Source organism: Urocampus carinirostris, chromosome 1, assembly GCF_059441175.1.
Source record: "Urocampus carinirostris isolate Australia breed hairy pipefish chromosome 1, RoL_Ucar_1.0, whole genome shotgun sequence".
Taxonomy (NCBI): domain Eukaryota; kingdom Metazoa; phylum Chordata; class Actinopteri; order Syngnathiformes; family Syngnathidae; genus Urocampus; species Urocampus carinirostris.
Genome location: NC_142349.1, coordinates 36866769 through 36885474, shown reverse-complemented (window position 1 = coordinate 36885474; position 18706 = coordinate 36866769). Strand labels below are relative to the sequence as shown.

General features: G+C 38.9%; 1 protein-coding gene across 2 annotated transcripts in view; it reads left to right on the top strand.

The window, feature by feature from the left end:
- Positions 1 to 8475, top strand: part of LOC148374541 (BMP/retinoic acid-inducible neural-specific protein 3-like) — a 44282-nt gene extending 35807 nt beyond the window's left edge. For both annotated transcript variants that reach the window (XM_088337656.1, XM_088337650.1), the window contains 2 exons: positions 1199 to 1421; positions 6922 to 8475. In XM_088337656.1, the coding sequence (XP_088193782.1) occupies positions 1199 to 1421; positions 6922 to 8050 (1352 nt within the window). In that variant the 3' untranslated portion in view covers positions 8051 to 8475. The remainder of the gene's footprint in view (positions 1 to 1198; positions 1422 to 6921) is intronic.
- Positions 8476 to 18706: the final 10231 nt, after the last annotated feature.

Sequence of the window (18706 nt, the reverse complement as noted above, 5' to 3'; positions counted from 1 at the left end):
AATAAATGGTCTTTATTGTCATTAGACAAAATTGGAGGGCTTCTTATTTCAGAGCAAGACAACTATTTAGAGAGCGACTGACTAGCTACACGCTAGCATGAGGGCTCCTAGTGATATAACTAAGTCTGAGTCGCAAATGTAGCGGTTTCCTAAGGGTTGTAGCTCCGAGTCGACGGTTTTGTGGGTAATAGATCTGGCGTTGTTGTCTAGCCACATTTGACAGTAATGGCTTAAGAAAGTCGTTAGCCTAGCCGTAGCAGTAGGCTGGACCTGCAGCTAAGCAATTGCTTTTCCTTCGGGCGCCGCCTCAATTGATTCCCGGTTGCGACAACAATCCACGGAGCACCATTTATTTACACGCTTCTGACTTTTCTCAGGGTCCAGTTTGATTGATGAATTCCAAGTCAATTTAACGAGCGGCTATCCTTCTCAGTTTGTTTGTATTTGTGGATGTTAACTGTGCATGCCCACCCCAGCTGTTTTACTGGCAGCATATATCAGCTTATCACAGTCACGCGCACAGATAGTCGTGCCCACCGAATACACGCACACACAATCTGCCCTGTACATCACTTAGTATCTAAACAAAATGAACAATGTGTTGATATCTATGACCAAAAAGCCAATTTAATTCAAAATCCGCAAAGGAGTACACCAGCGATAAACGAAGCCCGAGATAGCGAGGGGTCTCTGCATATTTATTTCAATGGCATGCTCTGTAAGAATTGTATATGGCTGTGCAAGTATGAAAGTCGGGATGCAAAACTTCAAATTTCTCCCAAACAGTGCAAGGCAAACAAATAAGTGATGTGGGTTTGTACATCATTACATATCTTATTTCCTGACCAACAACCGGCCCTCCTATTTTTACTACAATTAAGCATATCGAAGAAGTTTAAAAAGGACAAAAAAGAGTGGGAAAAGAAGTAAGCACAGTGTTTATGTTTATTAGATGCTAAAAAGTTACATTCTTGGTTAAATTGCCATGTAATATAGAAACATTGTATTCTGCCGCTGTTTATCATATACATATATATATATATATATATATATATATATATATATATATATATATATATATATATATATATATATATATATATATATATATATATATGCTATAATGCTACTGCAACTAATTTTCCATTTATATACACACCATTACAGATTGCACCTTAATGCTCTGCTTTCCTTCCAGAGGAATTCCAGAGATTTGTTGGAAAGCTGCCAACACATTACGCTGTAAACACATCTGTTGTGGAACACTTATGGAGGACAGATGCCAGTCTGCTCCAGCGCTACAGGCAACTGGAGACTAGCAACCAGCAACTCTTCACCAAAGCGCGCCGCACCATCAACAAGCTCTTCAGCCTCAGCAAGCGGTGCAGTAAACAGCCCAAAATCGTCCTGCAGAGGCCAAGGTGAGATGCAAAATGAAAGCACGTGGGATTTAGCTTTCGAATAATGTTTTTAAAATAAGGTGATGGTTACCGTTTCTATAATCTTTTGATTTTTTTGAGAGGATTTTATTCAGGCTTGTTATTTTAGTTGCTGGTTAACAGACTTCACTACAAAAGGCACTTTTTTGCCTGCCTCAAACTGTCCGTTCATCGCACATTTGATCACATTGACACCTCCAGGTAGCTTTAAAGCAGCTGACAAACTAATTCCTCATCATCCAATTATATTATTTAACTGAAGCATTCCCTTTGCAAACGCTCAAAGGTATTTATTTTTTTCAATCAGGCACACAACGTCTAGTTTTTCTCACCACAATTATGCAAATAGGTTACAAAATATTCCATGTGCCTGGTGACATGTGGTCTCAAAGTTAACCCATCTGGCTTGTTTGATTTAGAGATGTAACACCATTGAAGGATCACGACACTTTTAAAATGGCAAATCCTATTAACACAACATGTGAGGAATCCTCCAGAATGGACAGTGATTGTCATTCACAGCGATTGCATACCGCTTGTTTCTGCTCGGATGTAGGCGATTGTGGCTTTTTGTTTGTGTTTTTGGCGCCTCTGGTATAATTTTGTCCAGCTAACTCCCCGTTAGAAGACTTTTTTGTTTTGTTTGCTCCCTGTTGGCTGCCCACCGTGTGTTGTTTTTTTTGGCTAGCCTGGTGTTAGCATCACTTTTGCCTTTTTCCTTGGTTTATTCTTGGCTAGCTTCGCGTTTATTGCCGTAGCCCTTTCCATATATAGTTCCTCGTTAGCCTGGCTGCTCATTACGCGTGTTGTTTTTGTTGGCCAGCCTTGCGTTTTTCAGCTAGGGTTGCCTTTTGTTGGACTCATTGTTAGCAGTTGTCCGTGTGTGTGTGTGTGTGTGTGTGTGTGTGTGTGTGTGTGTGTGTGTGTGTGTGTGTGTGTGTGTGTGTGTGTGTGTGTGTGTGTGTGTGTGTGTGTGTGTGTGTGTGTGTGTGTGTGTTTTGCCAGTTAGCCCATTTTTGGCTGCTTGCTCTTACTTGTAGCATTATTGCATGCACTTGGAACACAAGGCCTGGGCATTCTCAACAAAAAAGACCAAAACCTGGCTTAAAACACTCATAACCAATTTGACTATTTAATAGGTAAAATAATATGTCGCTGTTCCTCCGATGAATTCAAAGCACATGATGACAAAGATAAGACACTCTGTTTTGAAAATGCATATCTCAGAAAATAATTTCAATATACCAATGAAATATGTACAGATATGTACTATTTCCCCACATTTTTTTCTCATCCTTGGGGTTATTTGTCAGTGTAGCCTGAAAATTGTAAATATGAGAAAAGGCAGGATTCAAATACAGTCCAAATCCCAACCCAAACCACCAACAATGACAAAAGAAGAATTTATTATTACTGACTGAGGTTGCGATCATGACTTTCAAGCGGAAGGGAGTGAAAAAATTTCAAGTGGTGGACACCACCTTAAAGCTAGGTGACCACCCGCTGGTTAAATAAATTCATTTGTGTTATCAAGATCGGCCTGATATTTATCAGAAAATGTAACAGTTTCAAAATTAGTCTTTACCAAATCAATTCAAACATATGTCCTCAGAGAATCCACCACTGAGAGATACACAGACACCAAGTCATGTCAAGTCATTTTTATTTGTATAGCCCTAATTCACAAATAGTCTCAAAGGGCTTCACAAGTTATTACATTTAAGAAGTTTAGGTTATTCGTATGCTATAGAGTAGAAGTGAGTTTTAAGCTTAGATTTAAACATTTCCACTGAGGTTGCAGATCGGCTCTCAGGGTGAAGAGCATTCCACAACACCGGTGCCCGGATGGAGAACCAGCGGAACACTTCTTGGCTCTTGGGATCACCAGGAGACCGGCGCTCTCGGAACAAAGGCTTCGGGCCGGGACATAGGGGGAAATCAGATCTGAAAGATATGAGGGGGAATGTCCATGTATGATTTTGTATAGTAATAGAAGAACCTTAAAATGCCTCAACTAAGTCACTTTTTACCGAGGGCTTCTTTTTCCCTAACAATTTAATACAGTACTGACAGAAACTTGCCTTAATAACCAAATGTTCCTTTTTTCACTTTATTTAAATAAGTATTCTTTTAAATTTGTCTTCGTATTCTTCTCGTTACAAGCAGTAAGATGTTTTACCCACACCATGCATATTACAAGCTGACATTCTTAATATTGTGGGACAACAGCCTTAAGTCACCAGACTCATCTGGGAAAATAATTTTCCATTTTTTCTCAATGTTTATCTCCTTGAGCTGAACGAAGGGAAAAACAACCACACAAAAGCCTAAACCCAAGTGTTTCCCAACCTAAATCCTCCAAGCATTATAATTCGGAACACTGTTGACAGCACTCACATGCAATGGACCAAGTCCTTCTGCCAATGTTCAACAGCCCGGGAAGACGGCTGAGTAAATAGTGTACAGGCGAAACAGCCGAACAGGGTGTTAAGTTTCACTAAATTTCTCCTACACTTTTGCGTCCGAGTAAAATACAACAGAAGCAAGTTTGAACATTTTTATGCATCTCATTTCCCCAAAAAGTGTCACCTAAAAAGTGCTCATTTTACCTCTGAAAAGTGATGGGTCCCGGGGACTCGCATGCTCAAAAATCTATGGGTCCCAACAGAGATCTATGGGTCCCCAAAATTTTGTGTTATCGAGGTTGAAATTGTAAATCGGCGACAAATATATAATATAAATTTATATATTAATTCAGTTTTAATCATCACAGTTTATTGGTAATACAAATCAGTTATCACTTCAAGAGTTTTCAGTTCACAACAGTATTGTACATTACACAAAATAATATTGCTGAAATAATTACATTAATCTATATTTTCATTCAGTTTTAATCATCACAGTTAATTGGTAATACAAAGCAGTTATATCTTCAGATTTTTCAGTTCACAAAATATTGTACATTATACAAAATAATATTGCTGAAATATTGGTCTTTATATTCATGCACTTTTAATCATCACAGTTAATCGGTAATACAAAGCAGTTATCACTGCAGATTTTTCAGTTTATATATTCTTTGTGGTTTGCTGTCCCGCCACAGCTGGACCTTGAGAAGGCGTCCAATCCATTATCATCCTCCTCATAGCGTCACCAGGAATATAATTTAGTCCATTTTGGCAGAAAAGTCCTTTTCTTGCTAGAAGTATTCTTTTGTTTATTATCTTTAGTCGAATCGTTCGAATTGTTTTTCTTGCCTCCGCGATCTTCCGAAGAATTTCTCTGCCGTTTTTTCGTGCCGGAATTATTGCCGTTGTTATAACTTTCTGCTTTATGTTTCGACTTATTACTGACACTGAAGAAATGACCAATTTTGTGTTGATTTTCACCTAATACTAACTGTCTTGCTCGACATGAATGAGGTTTATTATGAAAAAAAGTTCAAAAATTAAGTAACTTGGACGTGAAATTAAAGTTCTCTAAAATTATTAATTGAACCTTTTTTCCGTTTCATAGATTAGCTTTGTGGACCCATTGTTAGCAGTTGTCCGTGTGTTTGTGTCTGTGTGTGTGTGTGTGTGTGTGTGTGTGTTTGTGTGTGTGTGTGTGTGTGTGTGTGTGTGTGTGTGTGTGTGTGTGTGTGTGTGTGTGTGTGTGTGTGTGTGTGTGTGTGTGTGTGTGTGTGTGTGTGTGTGTGTGTGTGTGTGTGTGTGTGTGAAGAACCTTTGGAGTTAGCTGGCTGGGTGAAGAGAACAGGGGGCTAATATTTTTGCAACACCTACCTTTTAGATTTGTATTTGTAAATACAAGATAAAATGGTGACATAGTTTGGTTCCACTTCTCAATTGTGCCTCACATGTTGATTCTTAGAAATCATCTAGAGTTTTTTAGCTCTTTGAAGCCTGAAATGTGCTGATATGACAAAAAAGTTGAATATTTCTATCAAGGTAGGCCAAAACCAGATACTGACGGGCAGAAAAAGCTGACGCTAAAACATAACATTGAAATTAAGTCATATACCGGGCACTTTGTCTCGACGCTGGCTAAAATTCAACATTAAGGTGTGAAGTAGTCACCATTGTAAAAACAATCCAAAAAGTTACAAGCGAAGAAGGAACTCTATAAACACAGTCCATTTACTCTTAACCATTTCAAGAGTTTCAGCTCTGGCAATGGCATTGCTATCCATTATTGACCGACATTTTTTTTTCGGTTGTGCAGTTGCTGTTTCAGCAGAAATCCAACCATTTATATCTTAGAGTGGCTGTGGTCAGGACTTCAGTCTGGTTGCTCTTTCTCTCTCTCTCTCTCTCTCTCTCTCTCTCTCTCTCTCTCTCTCTCTCTCTCTCTCTCTCTCTCTCTCTCTCTCTCTCTCTCTCTCTCTCTCTCTCTCTCTCTCTCTCTCTCTCTGAGTGAAATTAATCAAATTTGCACAAGTCGCCTTCTTACTAGTCAAATTTAGACACTGGCTTCTCAGTCTGAAATCTCATTATACTTTTTTATTACACACTCACTGTGTGTAAAATAAAAACAAAATTGGATTTTGTAGGTCAGTAGGTACATTGATGATCTGTTTCTTTTATCATTTTCATCCTCACGAAACAATTAATTTATGCTTTGATATATTTTATATTATGTGTTCACAATCATATTGTGAATGTAAAATCCATTTTTTTTTCATGTGAAGCATGTGTCATGTCCATTTATCATTACTATCATTGCTGTATTAGACAAGAATATTATGCAAATAGTTGTCTTTATTTCTTTGGATATAAAATGCATTAAAATATGCAGATATTTAATAGTAAGGGCATGATTCGACTTTGCATTATGAAAACCGATGTGAAAGAAAGCACATGTGTTACAAAGGCAAAGTTGGAATCGATTTGAAGAGTGGTCCCCAGACGACGGCCCGCGGGCTGACTACAGCTGACCTCCACGTTTGGTTGGGCCTACTAAACAATACCAGAGAGCATTTTGAAACACTTTATTTGAACCTGAAAAAATAATTCTGGATGCTGGTTTATTTTTAAACAGGATTCTATCCTGGAATTGGCCGTGAGAGTGCAACACTCTTACCAGTGGACTGCTAGTGATATGGATGACTTATGTAAAAGCATTGTGTTTTATATCATTTTTACACTATATATAGCCACAGTACTAGAGATAAATGGTAATTGTGTTGTGAATTTCACCTGTTACCATAAGGGCTGCACGATTAACCGAAATTGAATCGATATTGCAATGTTGCGTAGTGCGATAAAGTGTCGGCAACATACTACGGCTTGATTCTTGTGTGAGCAGACAGCAACAATAACAAAGCCCCCCACTGGAAGGTGCTGTTTTCTTAAGGTTAAACATTTAATATGATTAACCCTTGCATTGTCTTTAGTTTAAGGACAATTTTGTATGTTTTATACAAGATTTACATTTATCAGTTTATCAAATCAAAACCCATAAAAAAGATGTGCTTGTCTCCTAGGTCTCTGCACTTCTGGCTGAGCTACACCCTCTCTATCTTATACTGCAGTGAGAACAACCAAGTGGGTATCTACAACGATGCCAGTCGCAGATGCTCCTGCCCGTTCAGTCACCCGCCCTGCCAAGGCCTGATCCCTTGCTCTGTGGGTGAGGGACCTCGCTGCTCCTCTTGCTCCCCTGAGAATCGCACCCGATGCTCCGGCTGCAACCCTGGCTTCACCCTGAATCAGGGAGTGTGCCGGCATGCCGTGCCCGACCCTACGGACCCTTACCTAGGCTTGGAAAGCGATCAAGACTTGCACGACTCGGAGCTTCGCTACCTTCTTCAGCGACGCGACACACGCCTCACACTAAACGCGGTGTTCGTAAGCAACGACGTGCAAATCAACACATGGTTCGACCCGTCTTGGCGGAAGCGAATGCTGCTGACCCTGAAGAGCAACCGTGTTAAATCCAATCGCGTTCATATGCTCCTCGGACTGTCCTTGCAGTTTTGCCTCAGCAGGAACAGCACACTCGAGCCAGCATTTTCGCTCTTCGTGAACCCTTTTGGGGGCAGCCATTCCGAGAGCTGGACCATGCCGATAGGCCAACACGGCTATCCCAACTGGGAGCGGACCAAATTGGACATTCCCTTGGACTGCTATAACTGGACGTTGTCTCTAGGAAACAGATGGAAGAGCTTTTTCGAAACGGTGCATTTTTACTTGCGGAGTCGGATCAAGGACGGCACGGCGACTGGATTCAAGAACACTTCGGCAGACTACGATCCCCCGGAGGCGACTGAGCTGCCCAACGCCATCGGTTATATGAAAGTGAACAGCATGCAGCTGTTTGGATACAGCATGCACTTTGATCCTGAGGCAATCCAGGACTTGATTCTGCAGATCGACTACCCGTATACTCAGGGATCACAGGATTCTGCTTTGTTGCAGCTCGTGGAACTGCGCTACAGGGTGAACCGCCTCTCACCTCCCGGGGCCCCCCACGTCGATCTTTTTGCCTGTCTCCTCCGCCATAGACTGAAACTCTCCAGCGCAGATGTGACCAGAATCCTCACTGCCCTGCAGGTTTTCAGCACCAGACAACCAAGCCACGAAGAGTACGAGGCGACCAAACTATGTAGCTAATGGTTCCTGTGTTCCATTTTCTATTTTCTTGCCACCTACACTGCAAAAAAAATGGAATTGTTACCAAACTGGCAGAATTGTTGCTCATATTAGGTATCATTTTTTTATAGGATATTTTCAACTTTTTTCACTATTAAGAAAAGAAAAATAATGCCTAAAATGAGCAAAAAAATCTGTTGCAAATAAAAGTCAATTTTCTAACAAGGTTAGGAAAAACTCATCAATCTTAAGTCAAAATTCCATGACAATAAAATCTTGTATGGGCCTCTACGAGTCTAAACATTGTGTTTTGTGTTTGAGAAAGATGAGCAGAGTTCACCTACTTTTATTCACATCTGGGACCAGCCATTTTGAGACTTGCAGAGTGGGGTCTTAAACTTGTAACTTTTATTATTTTTATATATATATATATGTATATATATATATATATATATATATATATATATATATATATATATATGTATATATATATATATATATATATATATATATATATATATATATATATATATATATATATATATATATATATATATATATATATATATATATATATATATATATATATATATATATATATATATATATATATATATATATATATATACATATGCTGACCCTGTATTCTGCACCTGGAAATGAGTGTTAAAAGTCACAAATAAGAATACAAAAATGGACACTCACAGAGACCAAAAAGCTTTACTTTCTTTTTCACCCAGCCTTTCACAAGGTTTTAATTTTTTGGGCAGCCCGTAGCATGAAAATGGTGGACAATTATGTCATCTCCTTCTAGGTGAGGCTCATGTAAAATAAACAAAAATGTCTCAACCTACCAGTACTTTTAAAAAAGGCACATTTATATGACAATTCATGTATTTTTAATATTTATTCAAATACATATTATTTTATTTTATGAATACCATTTTTTTACCACCAGGAGGCACTGAATAATACACACTGTCCGTTTAAGTGCCGCCCTAACGGATTATGGATTCATTTATTTCTGATTAATTTTTATATTAATACTTAATATTGGTATTTTCATATATTGTGTTGTGCAGGGAGTTAAAAAAAGATGTTTCAGACCAGTAGAATTTTTTTATCAGATTTTTTTTTTCTGGAAAACCCAATTGGCCCCAAACCCAACTGGACCATAGCTCCGGCGGCCCCTAAGTAAATTGATTTTGTGACCGCTGGTGTAGAGAGACGCTACCATTGTTGGGGCTCAGAGCTCAGCTAAAAACATATAATGGTTGGGCTGCAGGAAGCAGGTTAACCGTGATTGGTAGTTCAATTACCTCTGGGCAACATCGCTAAATAACTACATGACACTTAGTTTCAAATTGGACTGCCCTGCATCTCGCAGGAGGGTAAAAAGAGGCGGCCATTGCTTGTTTACTCTTACTCAAACACAATATCAATCAAAATGCAATGTTTGGATTAGTAGTGTCCCATACAACATGATTATTCTTATTCCTTGGGTTAAATTCCACTTTAAAATGAGAAAAATAATCAAACGCTACCGACTTGGTTGACTAGAAGAATATGTTGAAGTCATCATCTCAAAAAAGACAAATTGACATGCCAAACGAGCTTAACTTTCTGCCAATGTGCATCACTGTATAGTACAGGCTTGCATCCTTTTTCAGCTGGATCCATTTGTTGTCAAGTGAATGCTACATTGTTCTGGGCTTTTGTTGTACATGAGCTGTGTGAAATTGCAATCAATGCTAATGTCAGTGTAGTTTTATGAATAAAATATGTTTGAATCTTCGGTTTCAACTATAGAGTATGTTTGTAATTGGTAATAAACAGCGACGGACAAAGGCACAACTTGCAGGAGGGATTCCACCCAGTTTAATTAACAAACCAAAAACAAAAGTATTATTTTTTTTAGCACAGTTCTTGATGCTTTATCATGAATTAAGTTATTTGCTCAAAGCATCTCCAGCAGCCGGAAAGTAAATATAAATGTGTTAACAAAATAACTGAGGCAGGAGGGATAAAAAGACAAACTCAAATGTTATATAACTACAAATACATTTTAAGATGACATTTGGAAATAAACATTGATTAAATGAATGAAATCCTGCCAAATAAGGTTAGCTTAACATATTTTCAAAATATGTTTCATTTCTGAATACAATGTAAGTATTAACATGTCCTTTTTTTACTTTTGACTTGCTCTGCATTTGCTGCATTGACTGTCTTAGTTCCTCCATTTTTAACACAAGATGAGAGCTGGCCGAGTCGGTTCATCATTATTGTCAACCAACAAGGAAGACGATCCGTAGTTGCCATGGCAATGACAAAGATATACTTTAACAAGCCAGTCCGCCATTGAAATTTGTGTGCAGCTTTTTAATCAAATTCATTTTATTGCACAAAGCTAACCAATGAAACCGAAAAAAGATTCAATTCATAATTTTAGGGAACTTCATGAACTGACTGCGGACCTGCAAACGACCAGCGTAGCACTAATTCTTCTTCCCAACTGAAAAGCTGCAGTTGTGTGTGCAGTTGTTGTTGTTGTTGTTGTTTTTCTTAATCCCATCTGGAGTTGCAGAACACAAGGTCTCCATTCTTCTTTTTGGGGGTAGCCTTGGCACAGATTACTAAGTATATTGTTGGAGAGGAGGAGGGAGTAAAGCAGCCCTCCTCTGATCCTTCGCCGTCCCTGACTGCCATTCACACTTACTGTGATAGATGAGCTTGCTAGCCAGTGAGACATGACCGGCATCAAACAGCAGTAAGTTAGCTTTTAGCGACAAGGATAGCGCTTGGAGGGACAAGAATGACTCTGACCAAAAAGGGAAAAAAATGAACCTAAATTCCCCGGAGGACATCGTTACAGCAGCCAGTGGCATACAACGCGGCTTTGATTCAAATCTTTGAATCTAAAGACAAAGCTTCATCAAGATTCACCCAACATGCTTCTCCACAGATTAAAGCTCTTGTGGTATGACTCATGGTGAATACAAAGAGGGTTTTGTCAGGATTTTGATCTGCAATACAAAACTGAATATGCTTTGCTGATAGAAACACTTAGTTTACAGACTTTACAGACGGTCCGGACTTAAAACTTTAATAGGTGTGGACCGCTTTTAAGAATGCTGCTTGTCCCTAGGCTATAATCACAAATACGGTTGCTACAAACAGTATTCATACCTTTAAAACTAATTGTAGCCACTTGTGACAATCCAAATAATTTGACTCATTTCTCATCATTGTATACTCATCACATCATTTTGACAGGACACAACAGAAATGTCCCCAAGTGTTTTCAAATATGAAAAAAAACAGATATGTCACACATATTATCACCTTTTTCAGTGAAATTAATGTTTAACACACACTCTGTCCTTTTTTTCTGAGTATCCTTGAGATGGTTCTGTTCCTTTAATGGAGTCCAACCCATTAGACTTGATTAGGAGAGACAAACATCTTTCTATATAAGACCTCAGACAGGATAGTGCCAAAGCACAGTCTGGTCAAGAAGAAGTACCTGAACAAAAGGCATGGCTTAGTGGAAAGATATCCTCTGGTCTGATGAGACAAAGATTAATTTATCTGGCTCAGATGGAGTGAAGTCTCTGTGGCGGCTACCAGGTGAGGAGTACAAACACGGTTGTGTTGTGCCTAAAGTCAAGCATGGTGTTGCGAATGTCATGGTTTGGGGCCACATGAGTGGAACTGGAATTTGGGGGTTGCATTTCATTAAGGGGGACACAAACTCAAGTATGTACTGTGAAAAACAGGAGTGGAAAATGATCCCCTCACTCCAGAAACTGGGTCGCAGGGCAATGTTCCAGCCTGAGAATGACCCCAAATACACCTCTAAGATGACCATATCCAGGAGGGTTAAAGTGGATCTGCAAAATAATGGTGGCCACATAATACATTGAACTTGATTTACTTTTACTTAAGGGTGTACTCACATTTGTAACCAGGGATTTAGCTACTGGTGGCTATATTTTGAAGGGAAAAATACATTTACACTGCCATATAAGCTTTACACAGATATTGTGTCAAAGCGATGTTTTTTTCAGTGTTGTTAGATTAAACATTATGATGAAATCTCTGCAGAAATGTGAGGAGTGTACTCACGTTTGCAACATACTGTATGTCTTTATTGGAGTTATTCTGTCGATTTTTGTTCCCTAAGCTGTTTGAGCAACCAACCTAGTCTCCCTGGGGAAGGATCCACACGTCATGGGGTTTTCCCACAGCTACCACAGATTGAGTGTTGTTGTGATGTGCGTCTTTTTTTTTTTTGCAGTACATTTGTTAAGTGCTCTTTGCACTTGCATTATGGAAAGTTTTCTGGTATACCTTCATTTCTGGGGAATAGCAGCCAGGCCAGGTGGACTTTGTCAACTTGATGGCGAGAAAACACATCCAGTGGCCAAACATGCAGTCTGTTTTCTGTTTTTTAGAGTGATGGATGGGTAAGCGATAAGATTATGGACGGTGTCGATCAAACTGACGAGAAAAAAGAGGGTTTCTTTGTTGCTGTGGCGCTTGAATGTTGTTTTGATGTTTCCTGTCATAGCTGTGATGTTGTTCACTGAGTGGTCTGCATTTGTAGGGGTTACCGCTGAGGTTTAGGTGCCACTCATGTCAAGATCCTGTTTGACATGCAAGAATATTTTTAAAGTGTATGTCATCGGGAGTTGTGGTTTTTGTCCACCTTGTTTCTATTTTTTGATATTGTGTTCTTAGTTGCAATTGTCCGAGAAAGTTGAATGAGTATGATAGGCTTAGATATTTCCCTTTAACCAATTCCTGCCATTAATAAATGATTTTTAACATAACACCACAGGTATCACCAGTAGATAATGCAGTAAAGCAGGACTAAAGTAAGTGAAACAAATGTAGTGTATTAGCCTTAACCCTTCCTTACCTTTCATAAAAGCAAATAACATCTTGGAAATACTCCACTGTATTTAAATCCGTGTTTTGAGAAGGCCTGATTCTAATAACGAAGTATTAAAGTCACTAAATAATAACATCAATAAATAATAATTTCCAGAAGGGCAGGAAACAAAATTCGGATGATTTTAACGAGTAGTCCTTTATTCAATCTTGATGTCTGCAGTGCAGTAGACTTTGGCTAGGAACGTGTGAAGTGTAAAGACACTGCAAAAAATTTGTGAAAATCTATTTTTAAAAACACATCATTGTTCATTGAAGGCTCAAGGTGTATTGTTGTTGCATTTATTCTTCATGGGTCTTCTTCTACTTCTATTTTTTTTCACCCTCTACTCATTTGGTAAACTTTACTTAGACATGAGCGCATGCAAGCAGCAATGCACACATGCCCCCTCATCCACTCAAACACGAAGTAGAGCTAACTGAAATACGGTGGCAATGGCTTTGCAGTTGTGTGAGTCTCAGAGGATACATGAGCTTGGCTAATGTGAGTGTCTGTTTAACAAGCATTCTGGTGGGGGGGATAGGCAAAGGCTCCGTTTAAGGGGGAAGAGTTGGTACAGAGGGCAAGCCCATGGGAGACATCCTTCATAATGATGATACGTCTGAGCCACCCAGAAAACTGGGTTTGTAAAGAAAGGGGGGAAAACTCAAGTGTGAATTTCAATGTACATTTTATTACACTTTAGTGTTTGAAATCGACACAATGTATTTTTTTTCTCCCAACAAATCAAGGTCGTATGAGGTCATGGCTTGATGCTTTTGCTTTTTGTATCTGCAGACAGATTGACAGATGAACAGACAGACGGAAGTATCGATAGCTGATAGATCTCTTCAGCGTTTTTAATGGTGATAACATGTTTAGCTTATTTGTCCCCCAAAAGAGACAGACACACACACACAGAAAGATGAATCGCTTGCTATTTCATTCATTCTACCAAATAAACTATTGATGTTTACATATCTACTGTATATCATTTGCAAGGCTGGACAAACACCAAGATCACAGCCCAGAATTTTCATCGCTTTATGCTGTAAGCTATTATTTTTTTCAACAGATACAGTATTTTCTTTTGTAAATTCTTAATTTAAAATTGTCAGCTCATTGCGAACTCCCAAAAACAAAATGCAGTAAAATGACAGCGTCTTTGATTTGCCGCAGTTGGCTTTTTCAATTTGGACGTTATTTTCTGACTGAGATAGAATGAGGTGTTTTTTATTCTTAAGAAAAAATGTGACTCTTCCAGGATTTAAAAAAAGCCATGTTATGCAAAGTGTAAACTCACAGCTGATCGGACAAATGTGACACCAAACCAGTAACATAAGAATTTAAAATTCAAATGAAATTCAGTGTACAACTATTTGAATAATGCATCTGAAAATATTATATACTCTCACACCAGGCAATTTCATCAACACATACAGTGGTACCTCTATTTACTGATTTGATTCAATCTAAGTAGCTTTGTAAGTAGAGACACATTATGTATGTATAAGCGCTAATCAGTTCCAAGCCCCGCAAAAGTGTAGGATGATATTCGTTTAATTATTCATAAAAGAGGATCAGAACATGAAACAAATATATATTGAAATTAGATTACCACACAATAATTGTAAAACAAGAGGAACATAATGTAAAATACAAAAAAAGGAAATAATAAAAATATTAAATAAATATAAATAAGAATAATAAATAATGATGAAAATTAATAAAAAAATAAAAGTATCAGTTTACCTTTCAGCGTTTCGTCAAAAACTGATCTAATGAGGTCTGCTTTTGCCGGCTTTTGACAATCCATCAGGAATGCGCAAGGCAGACGTCATCGTAATATGATAGCCCGACTTGTCAACAGTTTTTCCGGGTGATTCCTTTCCACAAATTCCAAGACTTTGTGGAATTTTGCTAAAATGTTTTTAATTGTGGCTGAGCGAATGACAGCTGCGTCCTCCTTTTACTCGCATGGATTTTTGAAATGTTACTAAAAGCGTTAAGATCAAGGAATAATTGTGCATTCTTGATTGAGAATTATTTTAAGCTTCTTATGACAGTGAAGGTTCAGGAGAAATCCCGTATATTGGCCTATACAGCGGTTTACAACAATTACCTTTTAACGTCAGTTTTCTTTCATGCATTTGCTTGACAACAACTTTCCTTGCTTTGTTTAAATGGAATGAACCTTTTCAAGTGGCTTACAATTTATTTAATGTAAAAAAAGGTTTTTAAATGTCAAGCGATTTTCTTTTCCCCTTATTTTTCTAAGGCAATCATCTGCTGAAAGAGCATTGTATTTGACCACTTTGCACGCAAGGTGGGACTTATATTAAGCATTAATCCGTCCCAGTATATCCGCTTACTTTTCGATCATTTGTGGATTTTAACTGTGCGTTGTGTTTTGCAGCAGACAACACACAGCAAATGCTATCACTGGAACAAGTAGCCGAGGATGAGTGTGTGTCAATGTGCGTGTGTGTGTGTTGGGTGGGCGTGACTGACTGTGTGCGCCACTGTGATGGGCTGGTGTATGCTGTCAGTCAAACTGCTGGGCTGGCACAAAAGTAAATGGGTCAACCAAAAATAAACTGCCAAGCACAGCAACAGTTATCATTTTAGAGGCTTGTTACATTAAAAAATAATTCATCAATTAAATACCATTCTCGGGAAAATCTCGGAACAGACTGAAGCGACGTTCGGAGAGAAAGCAATAGTGAAGCCGCAGGTCCGGCTCCTGCAGGCACTGCAGCTACTTAACGACTTTCGCAAGCCACCCTTGCTAAGCCTGCATCTCACCAACACCAGATTTATTACCCATAAAAAGGATGAACTGGAGCTACAACTCTCGGGACACCGCTACGTCTGTGACTCTTGTATTTTAATCGTTATAGATACCTGGCTCCATCTGAGGATCCCTAATGTTAGCGTAAAACTACCCATTTTTATCTTACATCGCTTTCTTAGACTGATAGGAGAAGCCCTCCAATTTTGTTTTACAGTACTGTTGTATTGAGACAATAATGACCATTCATAAAACTGCAATTTTGTGTTCTGTGTTTTTATTTGCAAATGTTTACATCATAGGCTACTGATATGTAATAAATAAGTACAAATTTCTACCTTGTGTTTTTTTGCTATCGCGGGACTTCTTTGGAACACGACCCCAAGAAAAACTAGTGATCCCTGTGAATACACGATTTATTGTAGCGGAACCGAATGGTAGGTGCAGTACTTCAAATAATGTATTTCCTCCATAACAATATAAAGTTTCTGCCTTCAAAGATGGACCATTGTGCCATAAACCCAAATGAAGTCACTGATTAGATGGTTCGGAATAATTCAGTCCTGGCCGCTTGCTCCTCGCCATCAGCCATAATCAAAGCCATCATCTTATTTCATTTAGAGAGCTGCGAGCTGCACAATAAAACGCCGAGGATCACTTCCCCACCATGATTAACAACAACACGGGCTTTTTGGATTTACATAAAGTCTTCCCATAACGAGTCACTCCGTAGCACACACACGGTCACGCACACGCCGGGGAAATACAAAGTGAAGGTTGCCGAATTTTCACCCCTCCCGCTCATTATTGCCTGAGCACTAATGACACTGTGAGGATCAAGGAGCTGTATGCAGATGAAAGAGAAGATGGAGAGGATTTACAATGCTTCCCAGATCAGTGATACACACGGCATAAACAGGAGCGTGCCTGGGGTGCGCACCACAAGGGATTTAGGATTTAGTCTCCTGATTCAGCGTCATCCTCTTTTAACTCTGAGCATTAGAGTGCGAATGAATAGAAATCCCGCTGAGGGCCACCCGAGCTTCAACCTGCAAGAATGTTTTTTTTAATAATAAACGAGAAAACGAATTGTCAAGCATGTACATCATGAGTACACCTGCTCTTATTATCTTAGAAGAGCTCAGTGAATCCTCGAAAAGCCTCTTCAGCAGTAATTGTCCATTAATCGTGATCTCTGGAGTGCTTGTCATCGTTAGAATCTCATCATTTAACCATATAATCATGCATGCATTCAAGAATAAGACAAACAGATACCTTAGAGCAGTGGTTCTCAACTGGTGGGTCACGGATTCATTTCCCGTGGGTTGCGGGCCTTTGCCCTGGCAAAATAACAATAAGAAGTAAACACATAGAGTCAATTACGCAGTAGATGTCGATAATGTCCTTCTCGATCTCTTCTTCTTGTTCTGTCGATCGAAGACGTTCCAATTGTGTTTGGGAGGGACCACGTCCAATTCTATAGCTAGTTTTTTTGTTTTATTTCCTTTTTCTGTTAATATTAGTCCCAAATAGAGTTAAGATCAGGCCTGAAAAATCCAGCCCGACCCTACCCGAGGGTTTAAAACCCTGAACCAGCCCAAACCTAACAGATGTACTTGATTTGAGGGGCCTAGATCGACAACACATTTTATCTGTGGGGAGGAAATGTGATTTTGGCCGTCTCAAACAACTAAGACATCAACACCTAGGTGCGCAGCATGCATGCTACCCTGAAGACGTCGCAAGGGTGAGAGAATCCCAGCCTAGCCCGACTTCATGATTTACATTTCATGCCCGAACTTATCTCTGGTCCCAAGAAAGCTAGCTATAAGTGGGCGAAGTAGAAAAGAGTGACAATAACGATAAAGTCGAGGAAGGAAATGTGAAATTGTTTTAAGAGCGTCTGCTGTTAAAACACTGGTTAAAGGTAATATAAATGGTTCAAAAGTGTAAAATTTCTAGTTTTTTTTTTTACCAGTACATTGATGTATTCTGTACACAAATAAGTAATTAATGTTGTTTAGGTACACAATCATTTTAGCTTCTTTGAGTCTGTGGCTTTTATCAGGAAGGTTTAGTGGTCGCTTACATAAGATGTAGTTTGTACGCAAGTATGTACGATACTGAAAAAAAAACTAGTTGTTTTGGTTTTGCTGGTCTTTTAGTATTTTGAAAAAGAGGTGAATATATTCTACAATCCCTGCTTTAAACGGTACAATCCTTTCATTCAATAAATTTGAGAAGTGGGATTTTTTTCTCAATTCGGGTTGCCACTTTTCATTTGGATGGAATGGTGGGTCCTGAAACTAGATCAGTTGAGAACCACTGCCTCAGAGTGGCATATGGTGTGCAATACATGGGAGAACATTTCATCATCTCATTAAAACCTTTGATTCATACGAATTTCAGCTCCTCCCATTTCAAATGTTTACCCCCCAAAACACGTTATAAGCTGCTTATGTTCTAAAAAAAAATGTTCACCCCCTTTGGGGATAACATAATTACAGCAAAACAAAATACTTCTAGCTTGTAAGCTTTGTCCTAATGTTTGATGCTAGTGCAGTTAAAGGTTAGCTATTCGTCCCATGCGGTGTTTGCAAGAAACGGTAGCGTATAATATGTTGAACTTTTAATGGTAATAATGTGTCGATTCTCAAACAAACAATTATAACGGTTTATTTGTTTGACGTTTTTGCCTGACTGGAACCCCAGCAGCACTTTCTGCACTCTCTGATCACATTAATCAACTACCCCCTCCCAAAAAAGCATCGGAAGAACTTTTTGTGATTAGGTGGGAATAAGCTCTTTAATAAAAGCCATTCGAATCAGCACTTGCTGCCCGTGGGGACTGTTAGAAAGCAGAAGCTGCTGTATCTGGATGGCCGGTAATCTCTCTGCTAGGGACCTGGTGGCCAATTATTGGGAGGAAAGCGGCATATCCGCACTCAGC